Source organism: Lithobates pipiens, unplaced genomic scaffold (assembly GCF_037356315.1).
Source record: "Lithobates pipiens isolate NorthernLeopardFrog02 unplaced genomic scaffold, aLitPip1_a1.2 Scaffold_27, whole genome shotgun sequence".
In the NCBI taxonomy this organism is placed as follows: Eukaryota; Metazoa; Chordata; class Amphibia; order Anura; family Ranidae; genus Lithobates; species Lithobates pipiens.
Genome location: NW_027507788.1, coordinates 225,874,768 through 225,901,618, shown reverse-complemented (window position 1 = coordinate 225,901,618; position 26,851 = coordinate 225,874,768). Strand labels below are relative to the sequence as shown.

The 26,851-nt window shown below is 42.4% G+C and overlaps 1 protein-coding gene across 1 annotated transcript; it reads left to right on the top strand.

Moving 5' to 3' along the window:
- Positions 1-1,500: 1,500 nt before the first annotated feature.
- Positions 1,501-19,906, top strand: LOC143934580 (uromodulin-like). The gene is made up of 10 exons (XM_077458320.1): positions 1,501-1,681; positions 4,504-4,563; positions 5,417-5,524; positions 7,381-7,595; positions 8,933-9,087; positions 10,854-11,093; positions 13,019-13,175; positions 17,523-17,595; positions 18,132-18,170; positions 19,473-19,906. Exons 2-10 carry the CDS (start codon positions 4,518-4,520, stop codon positions 19,535-19,537), a joined length of 1,098 nt encoding a protein of 365 aa, XP_077314446.1. The 5' UTR covers positions 1,501-1,681; positions 4,504-4,517; the 3' UTR covers positions 19,538-19,906.
- Positions 19,907-26,851: the final 6,945 nt, after the last annotated feature.

Below are 26,851 nucleotides of genomic sequence, written 5' to 3'. Positions count from 1 at the left end.
ATTGGATTAGCTTTACATAGGCTATCCCCTATTCAGTCCATCAAGAATGCTGCTGCCAGGCTCATCCATCTTACCAACCGTTCAGTGTCTGCTATACTCCTCTCTGACAATCCCTCCATTGGCTTCCACTCACCCAACAAAATAAATTCAAGATACTAATAATAACGTATATGCCATCCACAACTCGGCCCCCAGCTACTTCACCAGCCTGGTCTCAAAATACCAATCAAATCGCCCTCTTCGTTCCTCCCAAGACCTCCTGCTCTCTAGCTGCCTTGTCATCTCCTCCCATGCTCCTCTCCAGGACTTCTCCAGGGCCTCTCCCAACCCCTGGAACTCTCTACCCCAATCTGTGTGACTATTTTCTACTTTGTCCACTTTCAAACGATCCGAGAAAATTCATCTCTTCAGAGAAGCCTATCTGGCCCCAACCTAACAACTTACGTACATTTATTTTCTCCATCAGCTCATCCTCCACAGTTATTGCCTCTTGTATCTTTTGACCTTCCCTGTTAGACTGTAAGCTCTAAGGAGCAGGACTCTCTGATCACTCCTGTATTAAATTATATTGTAATTGTACTGTCTGCCCTTATGTTGTAAAGCGCTGCATATATTGTCTGTGCTATATAAATCCTGTATAATAATAATAATCATGTCATCACATTTCCGAAAAAAAGGGGTCCAACGTGGCTCTGAAACTTTGCACTTCTTCTGCTGTGATGTCATCATTCTTCAATAAAACCTTTGATGTTATTTGAAGATCTGTGGTGTGCTGGTAAATACATTCCATACACTGATCTATGAGGTTTCAAGTCCCCATCTGGCTGCTACTGCAGCACCCATTACCCCCATTACCCCCATTACCCCCAATACCCCCATTACCCCAAGACCATTCCAGGAACATGTGCAATGAGAATATTGACATTGGCTTATCCAACAGCCCCGGTATTGGCCATTCTAACCCGGCTCGCCATACTTCAATGGGCATGCAGTGCATTTCTCCTGGGTGAAGCCACACATGATTGGTCAGGAATCGGATGACAATGACGGGAAAATAACTACATTGTAACACATTTGTGTATCATAGTGAACCTAATCACCCTACATAGATGTAGCTGGTCAGTGGTATCCGGCACCATCACCATTACATTTGAAATCTATTTGTGATACAATAAAACTTGTTTTTTTTTTGTGTATTTTGTTCTTGTTAATATATTTTGGGCACTGTAAAAAGATCTCCAAAATGGAAAAAAATTGGGTTTTAAATACGTTTGTAAAATAGTTGAAAGATTGATTTTGTAATAGAACAAGGTGACATTTTCATCAGCTATAAATATGAAATTCCTCCAGAAAAACATTTCAGTCAGTGACGATGGCTTTAAAGTTAAACCGTGACCGCTCGGGGCTACGTCCTGCCTGGGTGAGGCCCATTTACTCTAACGTCACCTCATCTCCACCTTCTAGTTTCTTCGTGAGACAGACGCATGGCATTCCATCTGGACAGATGAGTATATAAGGAGCTGAGTGATCGGTGATTGTACACAGACCCTCCACCACCTCACTCCAACTGTCTTTCCTAAAGGGGGCAAAACTGACAACTAACTCTGCGCACTTGTTGGAAGAACATCGAGTTGTTGGAAGCCTCTTGCAGACCCGGAACATTTCCACACCATATTTATCGGTGAGTATAAAACTTTGATTTCTAAGTGATTTATAGCTCATCAGGAGGAAATTATCATTTTCTAAAGTGAGGGAATATCATTATATAATGATGGAGGCGGCCATTGGTGGCTCTTCATTTTGGGATGGCTGGTTGGCTGGTTATCATTATCATTCTTTGGCTTCATTGTTCTCTGAGTTGTTGCCTTTGTAACATATTTAATAGCAATATAAGGACTTATTTAACTATCCAATCAATTGTTGGAAGTTCTAATGGAAATTGAACAGTCAACGTGTGTGTGGTGAGCTTTAGATTTACCAAAACCATATAATGTAAGGACTACGAGGGATTTGATTGGTAATCATTCAGGCAGAACCTTATACTCAATAAGATCTATAGGAGAATGTACAATCAGCATCTACTGTGTATGGTCAACTCAACAGTTTTTTATTACAGGTTTGAATCTTATTGTTTGTTTGTAGTTATAAATGTCTCTCTCTCTCTCTCTCTCTCTCTCTCTCTCTCTCTCTCTCTCTCTCTATATATATATATATATATATATATATATATATATATCTATCTATCTATCTATCTATCTATCTATCTATCTATCTATCTATCGATCAATCAATCTCTCTCTCTCTCTCTCGATCTCTCTCTCGCTATCTATCTATCTATCTATCTATCTATCTATCTATCTATCTATCTATCTATCTATCTATCTATCTATCTATCTATCGATCAATCAATCTCTCTCTCTCTCCATCTATCTATCTCTCTAGCTATCTATCTATCTATCTATCTATCAATCGATCTATCTCTCTCTCTATATATATATATATATATATATATATATATATATATCGATCTCCCACTCTCTCTCTCTCTCTCTCTCTCGCTATCTACCTATCTACCTATCTATCTATCTATCTATCTATCTATCTATCTATCTATCTATCTATCGATCTCCCTCTCTCTCTATCAATCCCTCTCTCTCCATCAATCTCTCTCTCTCTCTCTCTCTCTCTCCATCAATCTCTCTCCCTCCATCAATCTCTCTCTCTCCATCAATCTCTCTCTCTCTCTCTCTCTCTCCATCAATCTCTCTCTCGCTCCATCAATCTCTCTCTCTCTCTCTCTCTCTCTCTCTCTCTCTCCATCAATCTCTCTCTCTCTCCATCAATCTCTCTCTCTCTCCATCAATCTCTCTCTCTCTCTCTCTCTCTCTCTCTCTCCATCAATCTCTCTCTCTCTCTCTCTCTCTCTCTCTCTCTCTCCATCAATCTCTCTCTCTCTCCGTCAATCTCTCTCTCTCCGTCAATCTCTCTCTCTCCATCAATCTCTCTCTCTCTCTCTCTCTCTCTCTCTCTCTCTCTCCATCAATCTCTCTCTCTCCATCAATCTCTCTCTCTCCATCAATCTCTCTCTCTCCATCAATCTCTCTCTCTCTCTCTCTCTCCATCAATCTCTCTCTCTCTCCATCAATCTCTCTCTCTCTGTCTGTCTCTCTCTCTATCCATCAATCTCTCTCTCTCTCCATCAATCTCTCTCTCTCTCTCTCTCTCTCTCCATCAATCTCTCTCTCTCTCCCTCCATCAATCTCTCTCTCTCTCTCTCTCTCCATCAATCTCTCTCTCTCTCTCTCTCTCTCTCTCTCCATCAATCTCTCTCTCTCTCTCTCTCTCTCTCCATCGATCTCTCTCTCTCCATCAATCTCTCTCTCTCTCCATCAATCTCTCTCTCTCCATCAATCTCTCTCTCTCTCTCTCTCTCCATCAATCTCTCTCCGTCAATCTCTCTCTCTCCATCAATCTCTCTCTCTCCATCAATCTCTCTCTCTCTCTCTCTCTCTCCATCAATCTCTCTCTCTCCATCAATCTCTCTCTCTCCATCAATCTCTCTCTCTCTCCATCAATCTCTCTCTCTCTATCTCTCTCCATCAATCTCTCTCTCTCTCTCTCTCTCTCCATCAATCTCTCTCTCTCTCTCTCTCTCCATCAATCTCTCTCTCTCTCTCTCCATCAATCTCTCTCTCTCTCTCTCTCTCTCCATCAATCTCTCTCTCTCTCTCTCTCTCTCTCCATCAATCTCTCTCTCTCCATCAATCTCTCTCTCTCTCTCTCTCTCTCTCTCTCTCTCTCTCTCTCTCTCTCTCTCCATCAATCTCTCTCTCTCTCTCTCTCTCCATCGATCTCTCTCTCTCCATCAATCTCTCTCTCTCTCCATCAATCTCTCTCTCTCCATCAATCTCTCTCTCTCTCTCTCTCCATCAATCTCTCTCCGTCAATCTCTCTCTCTCCATCAATCTCTCTCTCTCCATCAATCTCTCTCTCTCTCTCTCTCTCTCTCTCTCTCCATCAATCTCTCTCTCTCCATCAATCTCTCTCTCTCCATCAATCTCTCTCTCTCTCCATCAATCTCTCTCTCTCTCTCTCTCTCTCTCTCTCTCTCTCTCTCTCCATCAATCTCTCTCTCTCTCTCTCTCTCTCCATCAATCTCTCTCTCTCTCCATCAATCTCTCTCTCTCTCTCTCTCCATCAATCTCTCTCTCTCTCCATCAATCTCTCTCTCTCTCTCTCTCCATCAATCTCTCTCTCTCTCTCTCTCTCCATCAATCTCTCTCTCTCCATCAATCCCTCCCTCTCCCTCCCTCCCTCTCCCCCTCTCCCTCTCTCTCTCTCTCTCTCTATATATATATATATATATATATATATCTCTCTCGCTATCTATCTATCTATCTATCTATCTATCTATCTATCTATCTATCTATCTATCTATCTATCTATCTATCTATGCTAAATCGCAAACAGAAATGAGTTACTCATATAGGAAATATTTTCTAGGTTCCCTGATCACCATGAAGACAACACTACTGCTCTCTGTACTGTGCGCTGTCATGGCGGGTGAGTGACGTTTGTCTCCTTTTATCCTATAATATCACATCCGGGAATACAGAGACAGCGATCGTTCCCCAGAAATTGGAGGGAACGATCAGGAAAGGGCAAACGAACAAAACAAAAAAAAGCAAGGGAGATTTGTTCTATAATTGAAGTGTATCTAAACCCTGAGAATTAAAATATAATATATTGCAGTGTGCTGGTGCTTAGTGGCAGCTGCTTTAGTTTTTGTTTTAAGCCTTTTTTTTTACATATTTTCACCATATTGTATCTATGAATAATAAGTGTTATTGCCTTAGCACCACAAAACACTTTTCATGAACCGCATAACATAGGAGGAAGGGGTCTCTGTAGCTGTAGGGGGGTCTCACACATGAAAACTGGGCAGGACTGATAACACTGTTTGAGATAAGACTGCAGAGAACACAAGAGCGCACTGAATTTCTGGCAGGATCAACAGGTATAACAAAATTAATTAAGAATTAAGGGCAACCCCGTGAGTCTGCTAAATAGCAGTGTGGTTTGCCTGCAGGTGAAGGATTGCCTGTGATTTACACACATTCCTGCACCCATGTGATCCTCGTCTTATTCATGAACACCGGAGAATATAACACTTTGTGCACTTTGTTTATGAATTGTAACACTTTTGAAACAAGTTTGTATATTGCAACATTTGGATACAAGTTGCAGAAGTTTGATACAAATTGAATTGTTTTTCAAACACTTTGAACCACCCCGGACATTATCTCTGATTTATTTATTTTGATCCTTGTATTACATAGTAGATGGATCTGAGATCTGTTTAGACTTCCACACAGGAACACAGGATGTACTTTCATGTTCTTTTCTGTCTCTCCAGTGGCCGCGTCTCAATCTTGTGGAAGTGTTACCTGTGCTACCGATGAGATTTGTAACACTATCACTAATACCTGCCAGTGCAATACAACTTTCTACACATTTACACCAGGTATGATATGCTATAATACAATGTTTACAATGGATCTCATGCCTATTATAACCAAATATTGCATTTTCCCATAAACCATATGAGGTCCATGTCACATACATAGTACATAGTGGGAAAGTGTAATGCCATCAATCATCAATGTAAGGGGGCACTACACTGATCATCAATGTAAGGGGGCACTACACTGACCATCAATGTAAGGGGGCACTACACTGATCATCAATGTAAGGGGGCACTACACTGATCATCAATGTAAGGGGGCACTACACTGACCATCAATGTAAGGGGGCACTACACTGACCATCAATGTAAGGAGGCACTACACTGATCATCAATATAAGGGGGCACTACACTGACCATCAATGTAAGGGGGCACTACACTGACCATCAATGTAAGGGGGCACTACACTGACCATCAATGTAAGGGGGCACTACACTGACCATCAATGTAAGGGGGCACTACACTGATCATCAATGTAAGGGGGCACTACACTGACCATCAATGTAAGGGGAACTACACTGATCATCAATGTAAGGAGGCACTACACTGATCATCAATGTAAGGGGGCACTACACTGATCATCAATATAAGGGGGCACTACACTGACCATCAATGTAAGGGGGCACTACACTGACCATCAATGTAAGGGGGCACTACACTGACCATCAATGTAAGGGGGCACTACACTGACCATCAATGTAAGGGGGCACTACACTGATCATCAATGTAAGGGGGCACTACACTGATCATCAATATAAGGGGGCACTACACTGATCATCAATATAAGGAGGCACTACACTGACCATCAATGTAAGGGGGCACTAAACTGACCATCAATGTAAGGGGGCACTACACTGACCATCAATGTAAGGGGGCACTACACTGATCATCAATGTAAGGGGGCACTACACTGATCATCAATGTAAGGGGACACTACACTGATCATCAATGTAAGGGGAACTACACTGACCATCAATGTAAGGGGGCACTACACTGATCATCAATGTAAGGGGGCACTACACTGACCATCAATGTAAGGGGCACTACACTGATCATCAATGTAAGGGGGCACTACACTGACCATCAATGTAAGGGGGCACTACACTGACCATCAATGTAAGGGGGCACTACACTGACCATCAATGTAAGGAGGCACTACACTGATCATCAATGTAAGGGGGGGCACTACACTGACCATCAATGTAAGGGGGCACTACACTGATCATCAATGTAAGGGGCACACTATACTGATCATCAATGTAAGGGGGCACTACACTGGCCATCAATGTAAGGGGGCACTACACTGATCATAAATGTAAGGGGGACACTACACTGATCATCAATGTAAGGGGGCACTACACTGGCCATCAATGTAAGGGGACACTACACTGATCATCAATGTAAGGGGGCACTACACTGACCATCAATGTAAGGGGGAACTACACTGATCATCAATGTAAGGGGGCACCACACTGATCATCAATGTAAGGGGGCACTACACTGACCTTCAATGTAGGGGGCCACTACACTGATCATCAATGTAAGGGGGCACTACACTGACCTTCAATGTAAGGGGCACTACACTGATCATCAATGTAAGGGGGCACTACACTGATCATCAATGTAAGAGGGGACTGCACTGATCACCAACAATCAATGTTCTGTATGTAAATTGGAAGTTTAATTGAGATTTAAATCTTTGCTTCTATGGCAGATTTCTCCCCAGTTCCTGGTCACTCTTGCCACCCTAAATTCGGTATATATAGAAAACCCCTATACTGTATAATGTACATAAAGCACATAACCGTCACCTTCTCATCTCAGAAATGCTGAAGGAATTTACTCTTTTTTTCAGGAACTCTTCCATCTCCAACTCTTACTTGTACTGGAGCAAAGTTCAATATACAAGTGTCAAAATGTTGGTTGGAAACAAATGGTTATAATACGTCCGATATCAGGCTGAACAGCACCAACACCGAGTGTGTCGCAGCAAATCAGAATGTGAATGGAATATCGGAGATGACCCTTCAGCGTCCATTGACAACCTCTGACTGTAACACAGTTCCTGTGGTAAGTTCTCCTGACACCGTCTGACTGTTTGTTATACAAGAGAAGTAAAAACCGATACAGTAAAGTCCATATAGGGAGGGATACAGACCAATGCCCTAGATGTAAAGGGAGGGCAGCCAACTTAATATACATGATATGGAGATGCCCTAAACTCCATCGCTATTGGTTTGGGGTGGTATCTACGATTAATAATGTATTTGAGACTGAGATGTCTATAGAACCGGGGGGATGTCTCCTGGGTATCATGGATAAACTAAGAACTCCAGGGGATTACTCGGTATCAATAAATAGAAGTTTATTTCAGGCTCATAAGCTTATAGCACAAAAATGGTTGTCACCATATCCACCTACAGTAGCAGGATGGAAAATGCAAGTAAGGGAAACATAATTAAGGAAAAATATACCTTTTTAAATAGAGGCATTCGAGGGAAATTTGAAAAAATATGTAGAAGATGGTTTGATATTCTGGATGTATGATGAGAGGGGTCCGGATAAATGTGGGAAGGATGGGGGGGGGGAGGGTTTTTTTGTTTTCTCTTTCTTTTGTTATTCCCTCTCTATACGTTGTATGTTGTTATCGTTGTTTATGATGTTTGTATATAAAAGAAATAAAAAAAATATTTGATTAAAAAAAAGTCTTTATAGACAAAGATTTGATAATTTAGGGTTTGCATGGAATAGAGAAGGTGTAGAACCCTTGTCATGCCTTTATTGTTGTCTTTGCCCCCAGAAGAGTGTTTTACCCTCTATGTATTTTTTTAAATACATTTTGTAAGGAAAGACATTTCCAACCAGAACCAGAAACATTTGTTGCATTCCTCAGGCTCAGAAGAACACATTACAGTAGTAATGAAACATAAGTGTTTGTTTCAGCCTAATGCATTCATAGTATTAATGAAAAACGTGCCCGGGGTACATTTGTAACTCCCCTTATTATTTTGATAGGAGGAGAGAACAGAGTGATGAGTCCTCTGCTTCTCCTTTCACTGTCTATTTACAGGCTGGGGGTGGGGGGTCCAAGGGGACCTTGACTTAGAGAAAGTGGGTTAAATAATGCCGGCCATCAGACTGAGGACATCAATTGGCAAGAATACCACTGGGGGACATCTCTGCATTGACGTTGAATATTGTAGTAAAAGCTAGTTTGGTTATTTTATCTTTTGGTGGGCTATTTAATTTGAGCTGGAGTTCTGCCTTAACAAAACTGGAGACTTCTTTTTTGACTGGTCAGGGAATACACTGACATTAATAGTAACTATTTGCTAATGTGCAGATTACTGTATGGCGGTAAGTTTTCTGACCTTGTTTAATGACTTATTTGCTTCCTCTCTCTACAGATGAATGCAACCCATGTTCTGTACACAAACCAGCTGTATATTTTTGGCAAGACGGATCCAATCCGAATAACAAATGACGTTGTCATGAATATTTCCTGCTCTTACCCGCTGAATATGAATGTTGCTCTTAATGTGACACTGCGCCCAATAATTGGGTAATTATGATTACGTACTTTCAGGAATCCATGCTGGCTATCTCTTATATATTGATATTGCATTCTAGCATCTACTCTTGTATCTTCCCCACAGTAGATTTTAAAAACACAGGTCTGTAGTTACTGGTTGAGGACCTCAATCATTTTTAAACAAAGGCACTAAACTAGGCTTGTGTCAATCTTCAATAGAAACACAAGCTTAAATGTAACTGAGCTCAACTCTCTGAGGACACATGGGTGTATATATATATATATATAAACAACCATACATATACAGCTGTAGATCTTAGATATATAGATATATATATTATCAAAGCAAATCTCATAGGGTTGTTTAACATGTCAGCATTGCACACTTTTAAAGAATCCACAAAAGAAAAACACATAGAAAATGTACATTCACTCTTTATTAGAGAGAAAAATGAAGATTCCCCCTCGGGTGGTATTTTAAATGGCAACAACACTACCAAACATGTAAAATCACTGTTTATTGAGACATATAAAATATGATCAATTCACTCTTAATTAGAGATAACAGGTTACAATTTGGGTTAAACCCCTTGTGCCAAGCCTCAGTAAAACTGAAACAAAAGCTTAGATATAACTGAGCTCAACTCTCTGAGGATACGTGGGTGTAAGCAATGTGGGCCAAGTGTTTTCGAGTAATCATATCAATCTGAGAGTTAATGTTCCCACAATAGAAGCGTTTTTAAGGCCTTTGTTTCCTACCTTCCCTGTGCTTCATTGCTGCAGCCTCGTTGAGGCTCTTTGGCATTCAATGCTTGTGTATTCCCTTGCCATGCTGCATGGTTTCTTCCTCCTCTCTTTAGGACTCTGCTGAGTCCTGTAGTAATATTGGAGTCAGAGGAATAAACCATGGCATGTGTCGGGAGACAGTCCAGAAATGTTGAATGCTGAAGAGTCTGGTGGAGGCTGCAGCACTGGACCAATGGACAGGTAGGAGAGATGGGCTGCCTGTCAGATGAGTATGAAAGCTCTTCTATTTCAGGAATGTGTCTTCTTTGATTTTGTTTCTACCTGACAAGGTCACTTAAAGGAGAAGTATGGGTTTTAAAAAGAATACACATACATACTCTATGTTGAAGTATCAATGTGATTCTGCAGTGGTCCCCTGTCGGCTCTAAGACCCTGAACTAAGCAATCACATGGCTACTTATTGCTCAGTTTTTTGGTCTGGTCTGAGTGGAGAGCGGTGACTGTCTGTCTCTCAGTCATTGCTCTCTGCTCTGCTCCTCCAGCACTCACTGGAGCACCGGGCAGAGGAGGAAGCGTGTGCCACTGGCTCCAGCTCTCATCTACATGTTGAGAGTTGGGTTCAGCTGTCAATCAGGCAGTCGAATGGATCCTGACAAAAATGTCGGGAACTTTCCAAAGCCTAGAGAGGCTGTGCCACACCAGCTGATAGCAAGCAATCTGGGTCACAGGAGAATAAGTAAGTGCGCTCCTGTGACCTACAAGAGAAGTATGGGCAAAAAATGCTTTTGGTGTACTTCTCTTAAATTATTTTAATTTTGTTTTTATTTTTTTATAAATGTTAATTTTACACCATTGTGGTGCAATTGAAATGGTATATCAGCTTCATTGCTTCCATTCGTATACACAGAGCTGATGAAGATATCTAATAGGTTTGCTCTTTATCCACAGCGCAAAAAATGTCAGTTCTCTGTATAACATTATTGATGCATGGCCACTTACCTGCAAGGGTTTCTAGGTAGGTAACCTTCTGTTGTGTGTCTATTTTCCAGGAGCACAGTAATAAACGGCCCTACAGGAAATGCAAGTTACGCAGCTTTAATGATAGCCTATAAAGAGAGCACATATACGACCCCTCTCTCCGACTCCGACACCCTGACGGTGGAAGATACTATTTACCTGTCGGTGCGAGTACCAGATCTGAATGTGAACACCTTCAAACTCAAAGTGGTGAATATTTATGCCTCTCCTACCAATTCAAGCGACCAAAAGTACTATCTTCTTCAGAACGGGTAAGTACACAGTGCACTGGGTTAGCAGGTCTGTGTGTTCTTTCTACACTTTGACTACAGAAATAATTCACTAAATACACAAAACAACACTCAGTATCACTTTAAGGCCTTAGGGCCGGCCATAGACGGAGCAAATTTCTATCCTGCAGACACAGACAATGATGACAGGGGAATCCCTCCCGCAGAGCCATTGTGTGGCTATAACAGCTGCTAGCAAATGATCGCATGTAAAATCCGACAGGCTGGTTGTACTCAAGTTGATCGATCAACTTCCATACATTCAGCCTGACCATACATGGTTTGAGACTTGAAATGTCTATGGAGTATGTTGCTGAAGTGTTGGCATGAAGTTCTGAACTAATCTGGACAAGCCAACTTTATGAAGTGATATAATTCCTGGAGTTCATCTTTACAGCCCAACCTAAGTCAACTTTTTCCATTTTAGATAGAATGGGGGAAGGGTTGGAACCTTTGTGAGGTGTCTGGAGCTACTTTGAGGCAGTTTCTTGTCACTGATCCATACTTGTGACAACAGGACTAGAAATGAGGAGATGGGGGTCATCAAGACAGTATGACATAGACAGCAATAGAAACCAGGGAAGAGGTTCTTCTTCCTCTTCACCAAACTGGTTGCTGTCTATGTCCTCACTGGAGAGAACCATTTCATGTCCCTGGATTTTTGGTGTCACCAGGACAGGATGTGAAGGGAAAGTTTGCTTCGGAACAGCAATGCAAATCTTGGGAAGGGACCAGGTATGGAAATAGGAAAGTGGCAACATAATTCAGGGATGTTAAGGGGTCCGCCTTTATCAGGGCTTCAGGAACTTGGTTCTATGTAGAGGTGCTGGACTTCATAGGGTGATGATGGTGAACAATCCAGCAATCTTAATCTATGGCTTTCCCAGCTTCTTTAGACAGCAAGAAAAATATATCTAACAGGGGGATTAGAACCATCTTAATGCATGGGCACTCCTGGGCACTGTCCAGGGGATACCAGGTGCACAGGGGTCCCATGATAATCTTGCATAACATCATACTTGCTAACCGTCCCGGATTTGCTGGGACAGTCACGCTTTTTACTAAGCTGTCCCGGGATGGCTGTGTCCAGGGCAGCGCCCCGGAACCTGTATTGTGCCCTCCTGATCCCAGTATTTTGCCCTTCTGCTTCCCTCCCTATACTGTGCCCTTCTACTTCCCTCCTGGTGCTGTGCCTTTTGTGTAGATTAGCGTTTGATTCATGGCACGTTTTCTTATTGTTTAAAATCGATGTTAATAAAAGTACTATGCTTTACTTCTATCAATGATTTGGGACAGACTGGTAAGGGCACCAGAGTGTTACTTTGCCCAGGGTTCCATGATGCTATTAAGGCAGCCCTGCAGGGGATCCAACCCTATCCCACACTTTAGGTTAATTATAATATAAATGTTTAAGCTACAGAGCTCTTTTAAAATGATACAAAATTTCCATTGGTGGGCCCAATTGCACCACGTGTTGACGGGCTGCATTGCTCAAGGCAGGACCAACACATTGGCAATCCATTGTTTCCAATAGGCCCAGTTCACAGCAATGTGTTGGTCAGCATTGGCTGAAATACCTCTAATAACATGCAAATTGATGTATTTCATTCGTCTCAATGCATTAAGGAGAAAATCATGTAGGTGTGAGGAATTATGGGTCACAGCGCATGTATTCATTTCTTGTGTATGGCACAATGATTCCACCAATTACAACATAAATTCTTCAACTATAATATATATATTAATAATGAAGACATGCCGTGTATTGTTCATCTATAATATACAGTATATATATATATATAATGAACACACCCCGTATATTGTTCAGCTCTAATAGTATGTAGCAGTATTGTGTCCGATCTTTAGATTGAAGTAACTGAAAACTAATGGAAGGTTTCTGTATCCAGGTGTCCATCTAGCCAAATTTCTTCTGACCAGCTAACAGTGGACAGCAATGGAGTCGGCATTGAATCTCGGTTTCCTATGAAAGTCTTCCAGATTACCAGTTCTAACACCGTCTATCTCTATGCTGATCTTGCACTCTGCACTACTGATTGTAATTCGGTAAGACTCACCATACACATAGAGGGTGTTCTATGATTTCTGTGCTTGAAAGAGGAGGCAGTTTTTTTTTTTTTTGCCATACACACACATACTAGTACCTGTTTAGACAGGAGCCAAATATCCTACCTGCATGTCCTTGGAGGAAACCAACACAAGCAGGACATTCAAACTCCATGCAGGTAATGCCTTGGCTTGCATTCAAATTAAGGTCCCCGGTGCTACAAGGCAAGAGTGCTAACTATCAATCTACTGTGCTGCCTCAATGTCCCCAGTTGGTTTTCTAATCATTGAACGGCCTTTTTAAGATGCTTGGAGGTGTTTATGGACTGAAAACGTAATATTAAAGATACCGGCTTCCCTCTTGATTACCTGATCTGCTGCTGCTAACCAAGCAGGTAGAACATTGCTGTGTGTAATGAGCACAGCTGCTGAATTCATGGCCAACTCCACATAAAGATGGTGACTTAAATCATATGCTGGATTTTGATATTGAGATACCACCACCAGAATTCACAGTTCTGCCCATCTGCTGCAGCCATAACATGGGATGAGCTAGAGTTTGGCCCAAACCCAAGTAAATCCCTAAAAAAGACAATTTATGGTTTCATGCTCATCCATAACAAAGACAATTGATGGCTTCATGCCCATCTGTAATAAAGACAATTGATGGTTTCATGCCCATCCATAACAAAGACAATTGATGGTTTCATGCCCATCCATAACATAGACAATTGATGGTTTATGCCCATCTCTAATAAAGACAATTCATGGTTTCATGCCCCATCCATAACATAGACAATTGATGGTTTCATGCCCATCCATAACAAAGACAATTGATGGTTTCATGTCCATCCCTAACAAAGACAATTGATGGTTTCATGCCCATCCATAACAAAGACAATTGATGGTTTATGCCCATCTCTAATAAAGACAATTCATGGTTTCATGCCCCATCCATAACATAGACAATTGATGGTTTCATGCCCATCCATAACAAAGACAATTGATGGTTTCATGTCCATCCCTAACAAAGACAATTGATGGTTTCATGCCCATCCATAACAAAGACAATTGATGGTTTCATGCCCATCCATAACATAGACAATTGATGGTTTCATGCCCATCTCTAATAAAGACAATTGATGGTTTCATGCCCATCCATAGCAAAGACAATTGATGGATTCATGCCCATCCATAACAAAGACAATTGATGGTTTCATGCCCATCTCTAATAAAGACAATTGATGGTTTCATGCCCATCCATAACAAAGACAATTGATGGATTCATGCCCATCTCTAATAAAGACAATTCATGGTTTCATGCCCCATCCATAACATAGACAATTGATGGTTTCATGCCCATCCATAACAAAGACAATTGATGGTTTCATGCCCATCCATAACAAAGACAATTGATGGTTTCATGCCCATCCATAACATAGACAATTGATGGTTTCATGCCCATCCATAACATAGACAATTGATGGTTTCATGCCCATCCATAACAAAGACAATTGATGGATTCATGCCCATCTCTAATAAAGACAATTCATGGTTTCATGCCCCATCCATAACATAGACAATTGATGGTTTCATGCCCATCCATAACAAAGACAATTGATGGTTTCATGCCCATCCCTAACAAAGACAATTAATGGTTTCATGCCCATCCATAACAAAGACAATTGATGGTTTCATGCCCATCCATAACAAAGACAATTGATGGTTTCATGCCCATCTCTAATAAAGACAATTGATGGTTTCATGCCCATCCATAACATAGACAATTGATGGTTTCATGCCCATCCATAACAAATACAATTGATGGTTTCATGCTCATCCATAACATAGACAATTGATGGTTTCATGCCCATCCATAACATAGACAATTGATGGTTTCATGCCCATCCATAACAAAGACAATTGATGGTTTCATGCCCATCCATAACATAGACAATTGATGGTTTATGCCCATCTCTAATAAAGACAATTCATGGTTTCATGCCCCATCCATAACATAGACAATTGATGGTTTCATGCCCATCCATAACAAAGACAATTGATGGTTTCATGTCCATCCCTAACAAAGACAATTGATGGTTTCATGCCCATCCATAACAAAGACAATTGATGGTTTCATGCCCATCCATAACATAGACAATTGATGGTTTCATGCCCATCTCTAATAAAGACAATTGATGGTTTCATGCCCATCCATAGCAAAGACAATTGATGGATTCATGCCCATCCATAACAAAGACAATTGATGGTTTCATGCCCATCTCTAATAAAGACAATTGATGGTTTCATGCCCATCCATAACAAAGACAATTGATGGATTCATGCCCATCCATAACAAAGACAATTGATGGTTTCATGCCCATCCATAACAAAGACAATTGATGGTTTCATGCCCATCTCTAATAAAGACAATTGATGGTTTCATGCCCATCCATAACATAGACAATTGATGGTTTCATGCCCATCCATAACAAATACAATTGATGGTTTCATGCTCATCCATAACATAGACAATTGATGGTTTCATGCCCATCCATAACATAGACAATTGATGGTTTCATGCCCATCCATAACAAAGACAATTGATGGTTTCATGCCCATCCATAACAAAGACAATTGATGGTTTCATACCCATCCATAACATAGACAATTGATGGTTTCATGCCCATCTCTAATAAAGACAATTGATGGTTTCATGCCCATCCATAACAAAGACAATTGATGGATTCATGCCCATCCATAACAAAGACAATTGATGGTTTCATGCTCATCCATAACATAGACAATTGATGGTTTCATGCCCATCCATAACAAAGACAATTGATGGATTCATGCCCATCTCTAATAAAGACAATTCATGGTTTCATGCCCCATCCATAACATAGACAATTGATGGTTTCATGCCCATCCATAACAAAGACAATTGATGGTTTCATGCCCATCCCTAACAAAGACAATTGATGGTTTCATGCCCATCCATAACAAAGACAATTGATGGTTTCATGCCCATCCATAACATAGACAATTGATGGTTTCATGCCCCATCCATAACATAGACAATTGATGGTTTCATGCCCATCCATAACAAAGACAATTGATGGATTCATGGCCATCTCTAATAAAGACAATTGATGGTTTCATGCCCATCCATAACAAAGACAATTGATGGTTTCATGCCCATCCATAACATAGACAATTGATGGTTTCATGCCCATCCATAACATAGACAATTGATGGTTTCATGCCCATCCATAACAAAGACAATTGATGGATTCATGGCCATCTCTAATAAAGACAATTCATGGTTTCATGCCCCATCCATAACATAGACAATTGATGGTTTCATGCCCATCCATAACAAAGACAATTGATGGTTTCATGCCCATCCCTAACAAAGACAATTGATGGTTTCATGCCCATCCATAACAAAGACAATTGATGGTTTCATGCCCATCCATAACAAAGACAATTGATGGTTTCATGCCCATCTCTAATAAAGACAATTGATGGTTTCATGCCCATCCATAACATAGACAATTGATGGTTTCATGCCCATCCATAACAAATACAATTGATGGTTTCATGCTCATCCATAACATAGACAATTGATGGTTTCATGCCCATCCATAACATAGACAATTGATGGTTTCATGCCCATCCATAACAAAGACAATTGATGGTTTCATGCCCATCCATAACAAAGACAATTGATGGTTTCATGCCCATCCATAACAAAGACAATTGATGGTTTCATGCCCATCCATAACAAAGACAATTGATGGTTTCATGCTCATCCATAACATAGACAATTGATGGTTTCATGCCCATCTCTAATAAAGACAATTGATGGTTTCATGCCCATCCATAACAAAGACAATTGATGGTTTCATGCTCATCCATAACATAGACAATTGATGGTTTCATGCCCATCCATAACATAGACAATTGATGGTTTCATGCCCATCTCTAATAAAGACAATTGATGGTTTCACACGTATCCCTAACATTTGACAATTAATGGTGTCATGCTGCCCCAATACAATGTATAATAAATAGGTAATTTGGGAATATGACTTAGAGAGACTGAAACCAATGTGAAAGGGAAATGCAAACTATTCCAGGGAATTCTCACCATTTGAGTGATTGAAGAACCTGGTGTGCCCGCATTCTCCACTGTTTCCTTTGTGTGTGTGTGGGGGGAATTACACAGATAAAGGGACGTTGTGACTTTAGCATAGCTGGGGTATTTCTTGGATACAATTTACAGTTTCTTCATCAGTTGGACTTGTCTGGAATTTCTGTTGAATTACTTTTATTTCCTTACAGACCTGCACCTCTCGATCCAAGTCAGATGGTTCCCAGGACATTTCAGGAAGAGTCAACATCTATTTAGATGCATGTAAGTCATCTCAGGTTCACAGTTTTGTTACAGTCATTTTCTGTGTTCCTTCAGTCACATTTATTAAATCCCAACTCCAGACAAAACATTTCTTTTCTTTTTTTTGGTTTTGGATAATCTGGGAAAAGGGTTAAAGCTTCTGTCAATTTTTAAATGCTGTCTTTGTTCCCTGTGGGGAGGATTTCCCCTCACTTCCTGTTCTGTCTGACGCCTGTCACCTGACCAGGAAGTAAGGAAAAACGTTCCAGAGGGGACAAAGCAATTAAAACCTACAGAGGTTCTAACCCTTCACCAGTCTAATAAAAAAAATATATTTATTGTTCCATGTATCCCATATATTCATCAGACCAATAAGGGAGCAAATTGCCCATTGTTAGGGATTATTGTCAGGGATTACAAACGCTTCAACTTCTATGGTGATCACTACACAATTATTTCAGCCTACAGAATGTGAATATCATACGATATATCCAGAAGAATGAGTATCAGTCCGGTTGAGGTCTCCAATTAACAGATATGCTTTTCTTTATTTCCAGTTGATACCAGTGACTATTTAGAAAACAGTTCTGCTAGAGGTGAGTAATCTCTTACTTTGAGAATTTTGTTGGTTTAATGTGTTGTAGCTAAACGTGTTCAACCCCTTTACAGCAACAACACCCTTATATGTGGGGGCAGGGCAGGTTGGCCTCAACATCCAGCCCCTGCATATATGCGTTACGGTCTTGTTTGGGGAAGCGCCCCACCGGCACCCCCAGAACTGTGAATGACATTTAGTATCTATCTAAATATTTATCAGTATTAGTTTTACTATAAAAGCATTAAGTTGAAGAGTTATCAGCCCTGACTGAGATTTTCAATTAGAGAGAGACAGTCTGAAGGCAAACAGCTTTTTCTAGAAAGCAAGCAATTGAGCTGCAAGTTTGAAAAAAAAAAATGACTTGCTAAGCTATTGCTGGACTTGCCGGGCTTCACATGTTTGTTGCACAATTGCAGCAAGTCCGCATTTCATTGCAAACATTCTGCAAGTTCTGGTTCAGTTATGTTGTGCAATAGTCCTCCCACCACAGGGGGGGGGGGCACTTTGGCTAAAATTCCAACTAGAACTTGTGCTTCAAGTGCTCTGCAAGTGTGCAACTTGCCAGTGAAAATGTGCAGCAAGTTAACAGACTCACAATTCAACACTGCCACAAATTTGTGGCAAGTTATCCTTGCTATCTTGGCAGTTGTGCTGTCTTTAGTAAACACATACTGTTTCGTGACACCAACATCATAGATGTATATCCTGTATTAAATGCTTTTTGGTGGTATTTAATGTCACCCCCATTACCCCTCCCACTGGACTTATTTCCCATCAAGCCCTGTGTGGTCAACACAACTAAAATGGAGGGGATCTCTCTATTAAAGTGTATATCCAACCATTTTTTTTTTTTATCTTTGGAAATAATCAGGAAGGATAAGAACCCCTTTTGGTCTTTTCATGCTATCATGGGATATATTAGAGATATTTCTCATTGCTTACTGTCTCAATGACAATGGTTTCACCAAACAGTACGGAAAGGTCAAAGTATTTATCCGTTTTTTGTTTTTTTTTGCTTTCTGTGTCCTTGTAGCAGATTGTCCCTCCATTCCTATCTGGTAAAACTATTGTCACCTTGACAGTAAAGGGGGGTAAATCCCTCCAATGCCGCCATGCTTTGCAAAAGTTAAAAACAAACATTCTGGTTGGACATACACCTTAAATTCTCACAATCTGGTATAAAAGTTGGCTTTCACCAGATTGCCACTATAATGAAAACATAGAATTGAATAGAAGATCTTGCATAGACAGATGAAGCCCTTCTCAATCCATTCCTAATATCTCCTGTGTGTTGTTCCAGGTTTCTCCATGCCTTGGACTTTGTCTGCTCTGATCTTCTCCTGGATCTTGATGAAGCTGATGTAAACCCTCCGAGAACCGACCATCCCGGCACCATGAGACTTTGTCACATCGTCACCCCCAATGCTCTCAGCAGAGAGAAGTTATGAAGGAATCCTCTATCTAGTTCTTGGTTCTGTGGATGGTGTTGGCTGCATTATATATAACGCTACCTAAGATAACCGTGCCGCTATGCCTCCTGATTATCTCTCATTTTGTACAGTGCTGATACTCTGCTTTGCCTGCTTTATACCTGAATAATTTATTATGTTGTATTTATTGTAGAGTAGGAATTGTTAATGGAATAGACAATATATGAATATTTTGTATCCCTGGAGAGCGCACTCTGTACTTTTTATTGTTCTTTTACATATAATAAACTGCAAAGCAATGCAATTCAAAGTGTTTCTTTGCATTTATACTCCGTCATTGCTGGTGGCGTTGCTATGGTCAGGGGAGGGTGTCTCCTAAGGGATAAATAAATCCAAAAAATGGAATTTAATATATTGCAGCTCATCAGCCATTAGATGTGGTGGTTCCATTTTAGAGATCTCTATTGGTTGTGGAGTACTGAGGGTGTGGGGATCTTTGGGTAAGGAAAGATTTGTGCTTGGTGGGGAAGGCGGGGGGCTACAGTGATTTTTTTTTGGGGGGGGGGGGGTTTGCCTGTGTGTTACAGTTATATATCCATGACCCCTACATAATGTGTGCTGACCTCTTCAGTATTACATACTCCTGACCCCTGCACTCTGTGTGGTATATACTCCTGACTATGAATGAGGTTCAGGTTTGGGACTATCATACTGTCCAAGGTGTCCACTCATGGTTCACAGATATGCCCAACTAATGTGTAATTTTTCTCTCATAGTGAATAACTAAACATAATCATGGCTTTTAAACTTAGCTCAGATGGTTTGGAAGGGCCATTAGGGAGGCGCTTAGGTCCCAGACACCCATATCAATAATGTGCTTTGGCTGTAATATAGAAAGCATACGAAGTGCTGCTGATAAAGTGCATTTGAGACAAATGCATACTCATAGGCCTTGTAGGGACTGGTCTCTTTTAGTCAGGGTTTTTCAAATCCCATCTCCTCCATCCTAAGTCCCCCTATTCCAGCCCCATCTCTTCCATCCCATGTCCTCCTCCTTCTGTCCCATCTCTTCCATCCCATGTCCTCCTCCTTCTGTCCCATCTCCTCAATCCCATGTCCTCCTCCTGCCCCATTTCCTCCATCCTACATCTTCCTCTAATCCCATCTCCTCCATCCCATGTCCTCCTCCTTCTGTCCCATCTCCTCCATCCCATGTCCTCCTCCTTCTCAATCCCATATATTCCCCCCCAGTCCCATTTCCTCCATCCCATCTCCTCCTCAAGTCCCATTGTCCCTATCCCAGGTCCTCCTCCTTCAGTCCCATCTCCTCCATCCCATGTCCTCCTCAAGTCTCATCTCATCCATCACATTTTCTCCTCCTCCATCCCATGTCCTCCTTCCCATGTTCTCCTCCTCCATCCCACGTCTTTCTCCTCCAGTCCCATTTCCTCCATCCCATGTTCTCCTTCTTCAATCCCATGTTGTCCATACCATGTCCTTCTCTACCGCCATCCCATGTTCTCATCTTTAAGTCCCTTCTCCTCTATCCCTATGTCCTCCTCCTCCAATGCCATCTCCTCCATCCCATGTCCTCCTCCAGTCCCATCTCCTTCATCACATCTCCTCCTCCAGCTCCTCCTCCTCCAGTCACTTCTCTTCCATGCCGTAGCCTACTCCTCCTCAAGTCTCATCACCTCCATTCTATGTCCTCCTCCTCCAGTCCCATCTCCTCCATACCATGTTCTTTTCCTTCTACATCCCATTTCCTTCTCCTCCTCCAGTCCCATCCCCACATCAAATTTCCTCCTCCTCCAGCCTCATCTCCTCCATCCCATGTCCTCCTCCTCCAGCCCCATCTCCATCATCCTATGTCCTCCTCCTCCTCCAGTTCTATGGTCTCTATCTCATGTCCTTCTCCAGTCCCATCTCCTCCATGCTATGTCCTCCTGTTCAAGTCCCATCACCTCCATCCCATGTCCTACTCCTCCCCCAGTCCCATCGCCTCCATCCTATGTCCTCCTCCTCCAGTCCAGTCTCCTTCATACCATGTCCTCCTCCTCCTCCTTCCCATGTCCTCCATCCCATGTCCTCCTCCTTCTCCATCCCATGCCCTCATCCTCCAGCCCTCTCCATCTCCTCCATCCTATGTCTTTCTTCTCCCCCAGTCCGATCTTTTCCATACCATGTTCTCCTCCTCTCCATTGTATGTCCTCCTCCTCCTCCATTCCATGTTCTCCTCCTCCTCCTCCAGTCCTGTTGCCCACATCCCATGTCGTCCTCCTCCACTAGTCTCATCTCCTCTATCCCATGTGCTCCTCATACTCCTTCAGTCCCATCTCCATACATACAGTGTCAATTTCCTGTCCCCTCAAAATAATTCAACAAACAGCCATTAATGTCTAAACCGCAGACAACAAAAGTCAGTACACCCCTAAGAAAAAATGTCCAATTTGGGCCCAATTGTGACTCGAGAGTGTTACAAGGTCTCAGGTGTGAGTGGGGGTTGCAGGTATGTTACATTTGGTGTTATCGCTCTCACTCTCTCATACTGGTCACTGGAAGTTCAACGTGGCACCTCATGTCAAAGAAATCGTTGAGGATCTGAAAAAAATAATTGCTGCTCTTCATAAGGATGGCCTAGGCTAGCAGTACTGTATGAACTACCCAGCAGCTCCCAAGGGAGTAGTGCGTCTACATATTATTACCTTGCAAAGGAGTCATGTAATACGTATTAGTCAATCAGTGATCAAAGAAGAAGATAGTTTCCAATATAGGAAACAATACGGAATAGCTTAACAGCAGAGCAGATCACGGAGTGGAGACATATAAGAGCCACCTGAAAGCCAATATAAAGGACCACAATTTACGTATTTTTCAATAAATGTGAATATTTTTGTATACTCCTATTGTTTGCTGTGCCTTTAAAGTCCAACCATAGGTTTTCTTCTTTTGGAACCCTTTTTTTTATTATTTCCCCAATATTCACAGATGAGGCAATGTGAGTGCTTTCTCTCTCTTTAGTCGCTCTCAAACCAAAGTTTTACTGTACTAAATAAATTGTACAATACCACCAAGGCTGCCTGTGAAAATGATGCTGTTCCGTAACACAACTTGCCAATTTAAGGCATCCCCTAAGCATGCAATTTAAAATATTTGTATATTGCTGCATGATAATACTCTCTGGTATTTAAAAAAAAAAAAAAAGAAAGAATGTTTGCTTTGTTAATTGCCCCCCATGTCAGTGCCCAGCTACCCGTGGCTTATTTTCACAATATCTTATCTATTAGCCTGAAGTGGGCTAAAATATAGTATGAGCATTCGCCCCTCTATAGACTTTAAAGAGGAAGTAAACCCTGATGAGTTTACTTCCTCTTTCATTCCCTGCAAAGGCAAAGGATAATGGACTACTATGCATCGCATCGCATCGCATAGTAGTCCATTATGTGTCACTTACCTGACACAGGAGCCAGCGAAGTCACCGCTGTCCCCTGTAGTTCAGCGCATCCATCTTCTCGGTGGGGCCTCGCAGCTCCACCGCTGTCATTCGGCAAAGCCGCTGTGACGTCACTCCCGCACATGCGCACTGGAGCCGAGACGCGCGGCATTGCGCGGCATCTTCGTCATCGTGGATGCCACGCTCAGTGCGCCTGCGCGCAGCTGTCTGCGGCGCATGTGCCATAGACAGCAGTGCCCGTCTTCGGGCAAATATCTCCTAAGCCGTATAGGTTTGGGAGATATTTCTTGGACCTACAGGTAAGCCTTAATCTAGGCTTACCTGTAGGTCAAAGTGGTTTGTAAGGGTTTACAACCACTTTAAAGCGGGAGTCCGCCGTTTTTTTTTTTTAAAGCCAGCAGCTACAAATACTGCAATACTTTTAAAATAATGACAGTTACCCACCCAGCGCGCCCGCGATGTCGGCACCCGAAGCCGATCTCTCGATCGTCTCTCGGGTGCTGCCACTGCCACCTTCATTTCCCGGTTCCCTACTGCGCATGCGCGAGTCACGCTGCGCAATAAGGATGGTCCCCGCTGTCTCTGGGATCCGTGTGTTTCCCAGCAGGCAGCGGGGGACCTTCGGAAAGGGGCGTAGATTCTGCGGAAAGGGGCGTAGCTTCTGCAGAATCTATGCCGGAAGTGGGTGCAGATATCTGTACTGTACAGGTACCTGCACCTCCCTCCCCCCTGAAAGGTGCCAATTGTGGCGCCGGAAGGGGGGAGGATTCCAGGGTGGACCTCCGCTTTAATGAGGTTTGATGCCAAGTTTAGGTTTTGTTGACTTCACAGCAAAGCTGGATTTGATGAACCCCTCCCCCCCCCCCCCCCACTGAATCAAACTCAGGCACATATGCAAATCCATACTCCAGTCCTGACCCCAGCATCACGTACAGTGCAACAAAGTTTTGCTCCATGATAAAATTAGTATTTCAAATAGAAAATTTATGAGAAGAGAAAAGCATTCAGGGTTCAACACAGACAAGGTATGAAGCAGAAAATGTCCACAGGATCAGACAAGAAGCTGTCCAGCAATTCAGGTACCACAGCGAGAAGAGCCGCAGCTAGACACCCCCGGAGGTACTAGGTTCAGATCTGGATCCTGACACAGACAGTGGATTCGGGTGGATGAAAAACACTGCTGCCTCGGGTCTGGCATCAAAACATACTATAGACAAGCTCATGGTGCAGTATATTTTAACATCCAATAAAAATCACCATATAAGCAGGGCTCAAGTCCTGCGGGAACGTGTGGGAACGGAGTTCCTGTACTTTTTCCACAACAGGAACTCAGTTCCCGTTAGCAGCCGCGTCCTGCAAGACTTTGAAGTATGCGAGGTGTGTGGAAGGTGCTACACCAGCAGCTGCCGACACAGCTCGCAATAGTAAGTGCCGCACACCTGACCATTCAGGCATTGCCAGTAGGGGGCCCCATGACAGCTTCCTCTTCGATCTCCCTGTCAATCACAGCTAGCTGACGGGTAGATCAGGTCCCTGCTGCTAAGAGATTGTATTTAGTCAAACCTCTCGTGATGCCCTCCTCCCCGCCAGCCGCTCCTGATTTTCTGTCTACTCATCTACCCATTTCCCCCCCCCCCAGTCTCCTGCATACTTGCTCTGTGTGTCCCGCTGAATCCCCCCTCCTCTATCTTCAGTGCCATATGATGAGAGACCCCAGAGGAGGAGCACAGCTATTCTACTCACAGGACATGCAGGGGGAGAGGTGAGCTGAGGGAGGAACATCAGTTTGGGGTGGTAAGCTGGGCACAATACCTGGCAAAGTTTAATGCCAGGAGGGAAGTTTATGTGGAAATGTGTGAAGGGTTGGAATAGCAGCGAGTGTGTGTTGGAGCCCCTGCAGAGTTTGCAGCCCCCCCAAGCCAACATACATCTCCTAAGCAGGAACACATCACTATCTCCCCAACATTCTGTCCAGATAATGTGCAGTTCATTTATGACCTTTCCATTTAACCCTGTGTTATCCAAACTCTGTTCAATGAAAAGTGTAAACTCACCACATAAACACTCTATATACAAAATAACATTCCCAATAAAGATCAGAACAAGATGTTCACATTTGCATGGAAGCTCAATGAATGAATGCTGATTATTCAGAGAATTACCGGATTTATGTTTATTGAGGATTGTTTTTTTGTTTTTTTTTATGTACTAACATTTAAGCTTCATAAACACAATACGAAAATTAGATGAAAAATACCACGTTTGAAGCGTTCGTGCATATGAGCGTATCATTTTTTATTTTATTTTTGGTGGGGGAGAGGATCTTGGGTATGAGTTCCCACACTTTTTTTCCCCAGGACTTGACCCCTGCATATAAGTATACCTTTAAATATACATGCTCTAGGCACTCTAAATAAATGACAGCTAACCAAACCTTTGTAAAACAATGGCAGTAAGCAGGACATCCAGGTAATCCCCATCTACAACAGGAAGCCAACAACTCCACTCTCTGGGCGCAGTCCCCCTCACTTATCCACAACCAACATCCGAGCCCAAACCAATTCCCTCAACTCATCCACTGTTCCAAAGTCAGCCACTTCCAGAGCAATAAAGACAAAGAATTATCGTGATAACCAGCCAAATAACATTCTCAAAATGAAGAGTCACCGATGACAGCCTTCATCATTCTCTCATAACATTCCCTCCTCCTTTAAGGCTCCGTTCACATCTCCGCATATGGGAGCGAAAATCGCAGTAAGAAACGCGCACACAGAATCGCAGGACGCCCATCGTCCAAAATAAGCTAATGTATCTCTTTTGGGTGACGGGCATCCCGCGATTCTGTTTGCGCGTTTTTACCGCAATTATTTCCCGACAAAAATTGTGCCGCGGTGGTGAGGTGCTATTAAAATTAACGGGCAACGCACCGGGAACGCACAGGCATCCCGCGATTCTGTTTGCGCATTTTTACCGCAATTATTTCCCGACAAAAATCGTGCCGCGTTTGAGGTGCTATTAAAATCAACGGGCAGCGCACCGGGAACGCACAGGCATCCCGCGATTCTGTTTGCGCGTTTTTACCGCAATTATTTCCCGACAAAAATCGTGCCCCGTTTGAGGTGCTATTAAAATCAACGGGCAACGCACCGGGAACGCACAGGCATCCTGCGATTTGCCGCTATTGCGAATGGCTGGCAGACTCGTGGCGATTCCGCCCACAAATTCGGAATGCGGAGATGTGAACGGAGCTTAAATAGACAATTATCTTGTGTGTGTATGGCCAGCTTTAAAAAAATGATAATGTTATTGTCTGCCTTGAGTTGTAAATGACTTAGAAATCAAAGTTTTATACTCACCGACAAATGTGGTGTAGAAATGTCCCGAGTCTGCAAGAGGCTTCCAACAACTCGATGTTCTTCCAACAAGTTAGCTGCCAGTTAAGCTTTGTTACTTTTAGGAAAGACAGTTGGACTGCGGTGGAGGTTCTGTGTACAATTACCGATGACGTAACTACTTATATACTCATCGGTCCTGATGGAATGCCCTTCATCTATCTTCAGAAAGTGGTTTGGTGACAATAAAGTAAAAGGGCCTCACCCAGGGAGGTCTTAGCCCCGAGCCGTCACAGTTTAACTTTAAAGCAATTCTTACTGACCGATGGATTTTTCTGGAGCCATTTCATATTTATAGCTGGTATTAAACGTCAGCTTATTCTTTTAGAACATAATGCATCAACTTTTTAAAGACTTGTTAAGACCCAACACTGACCAGGTTTGTTTGTTTTTTTTCCCCCAA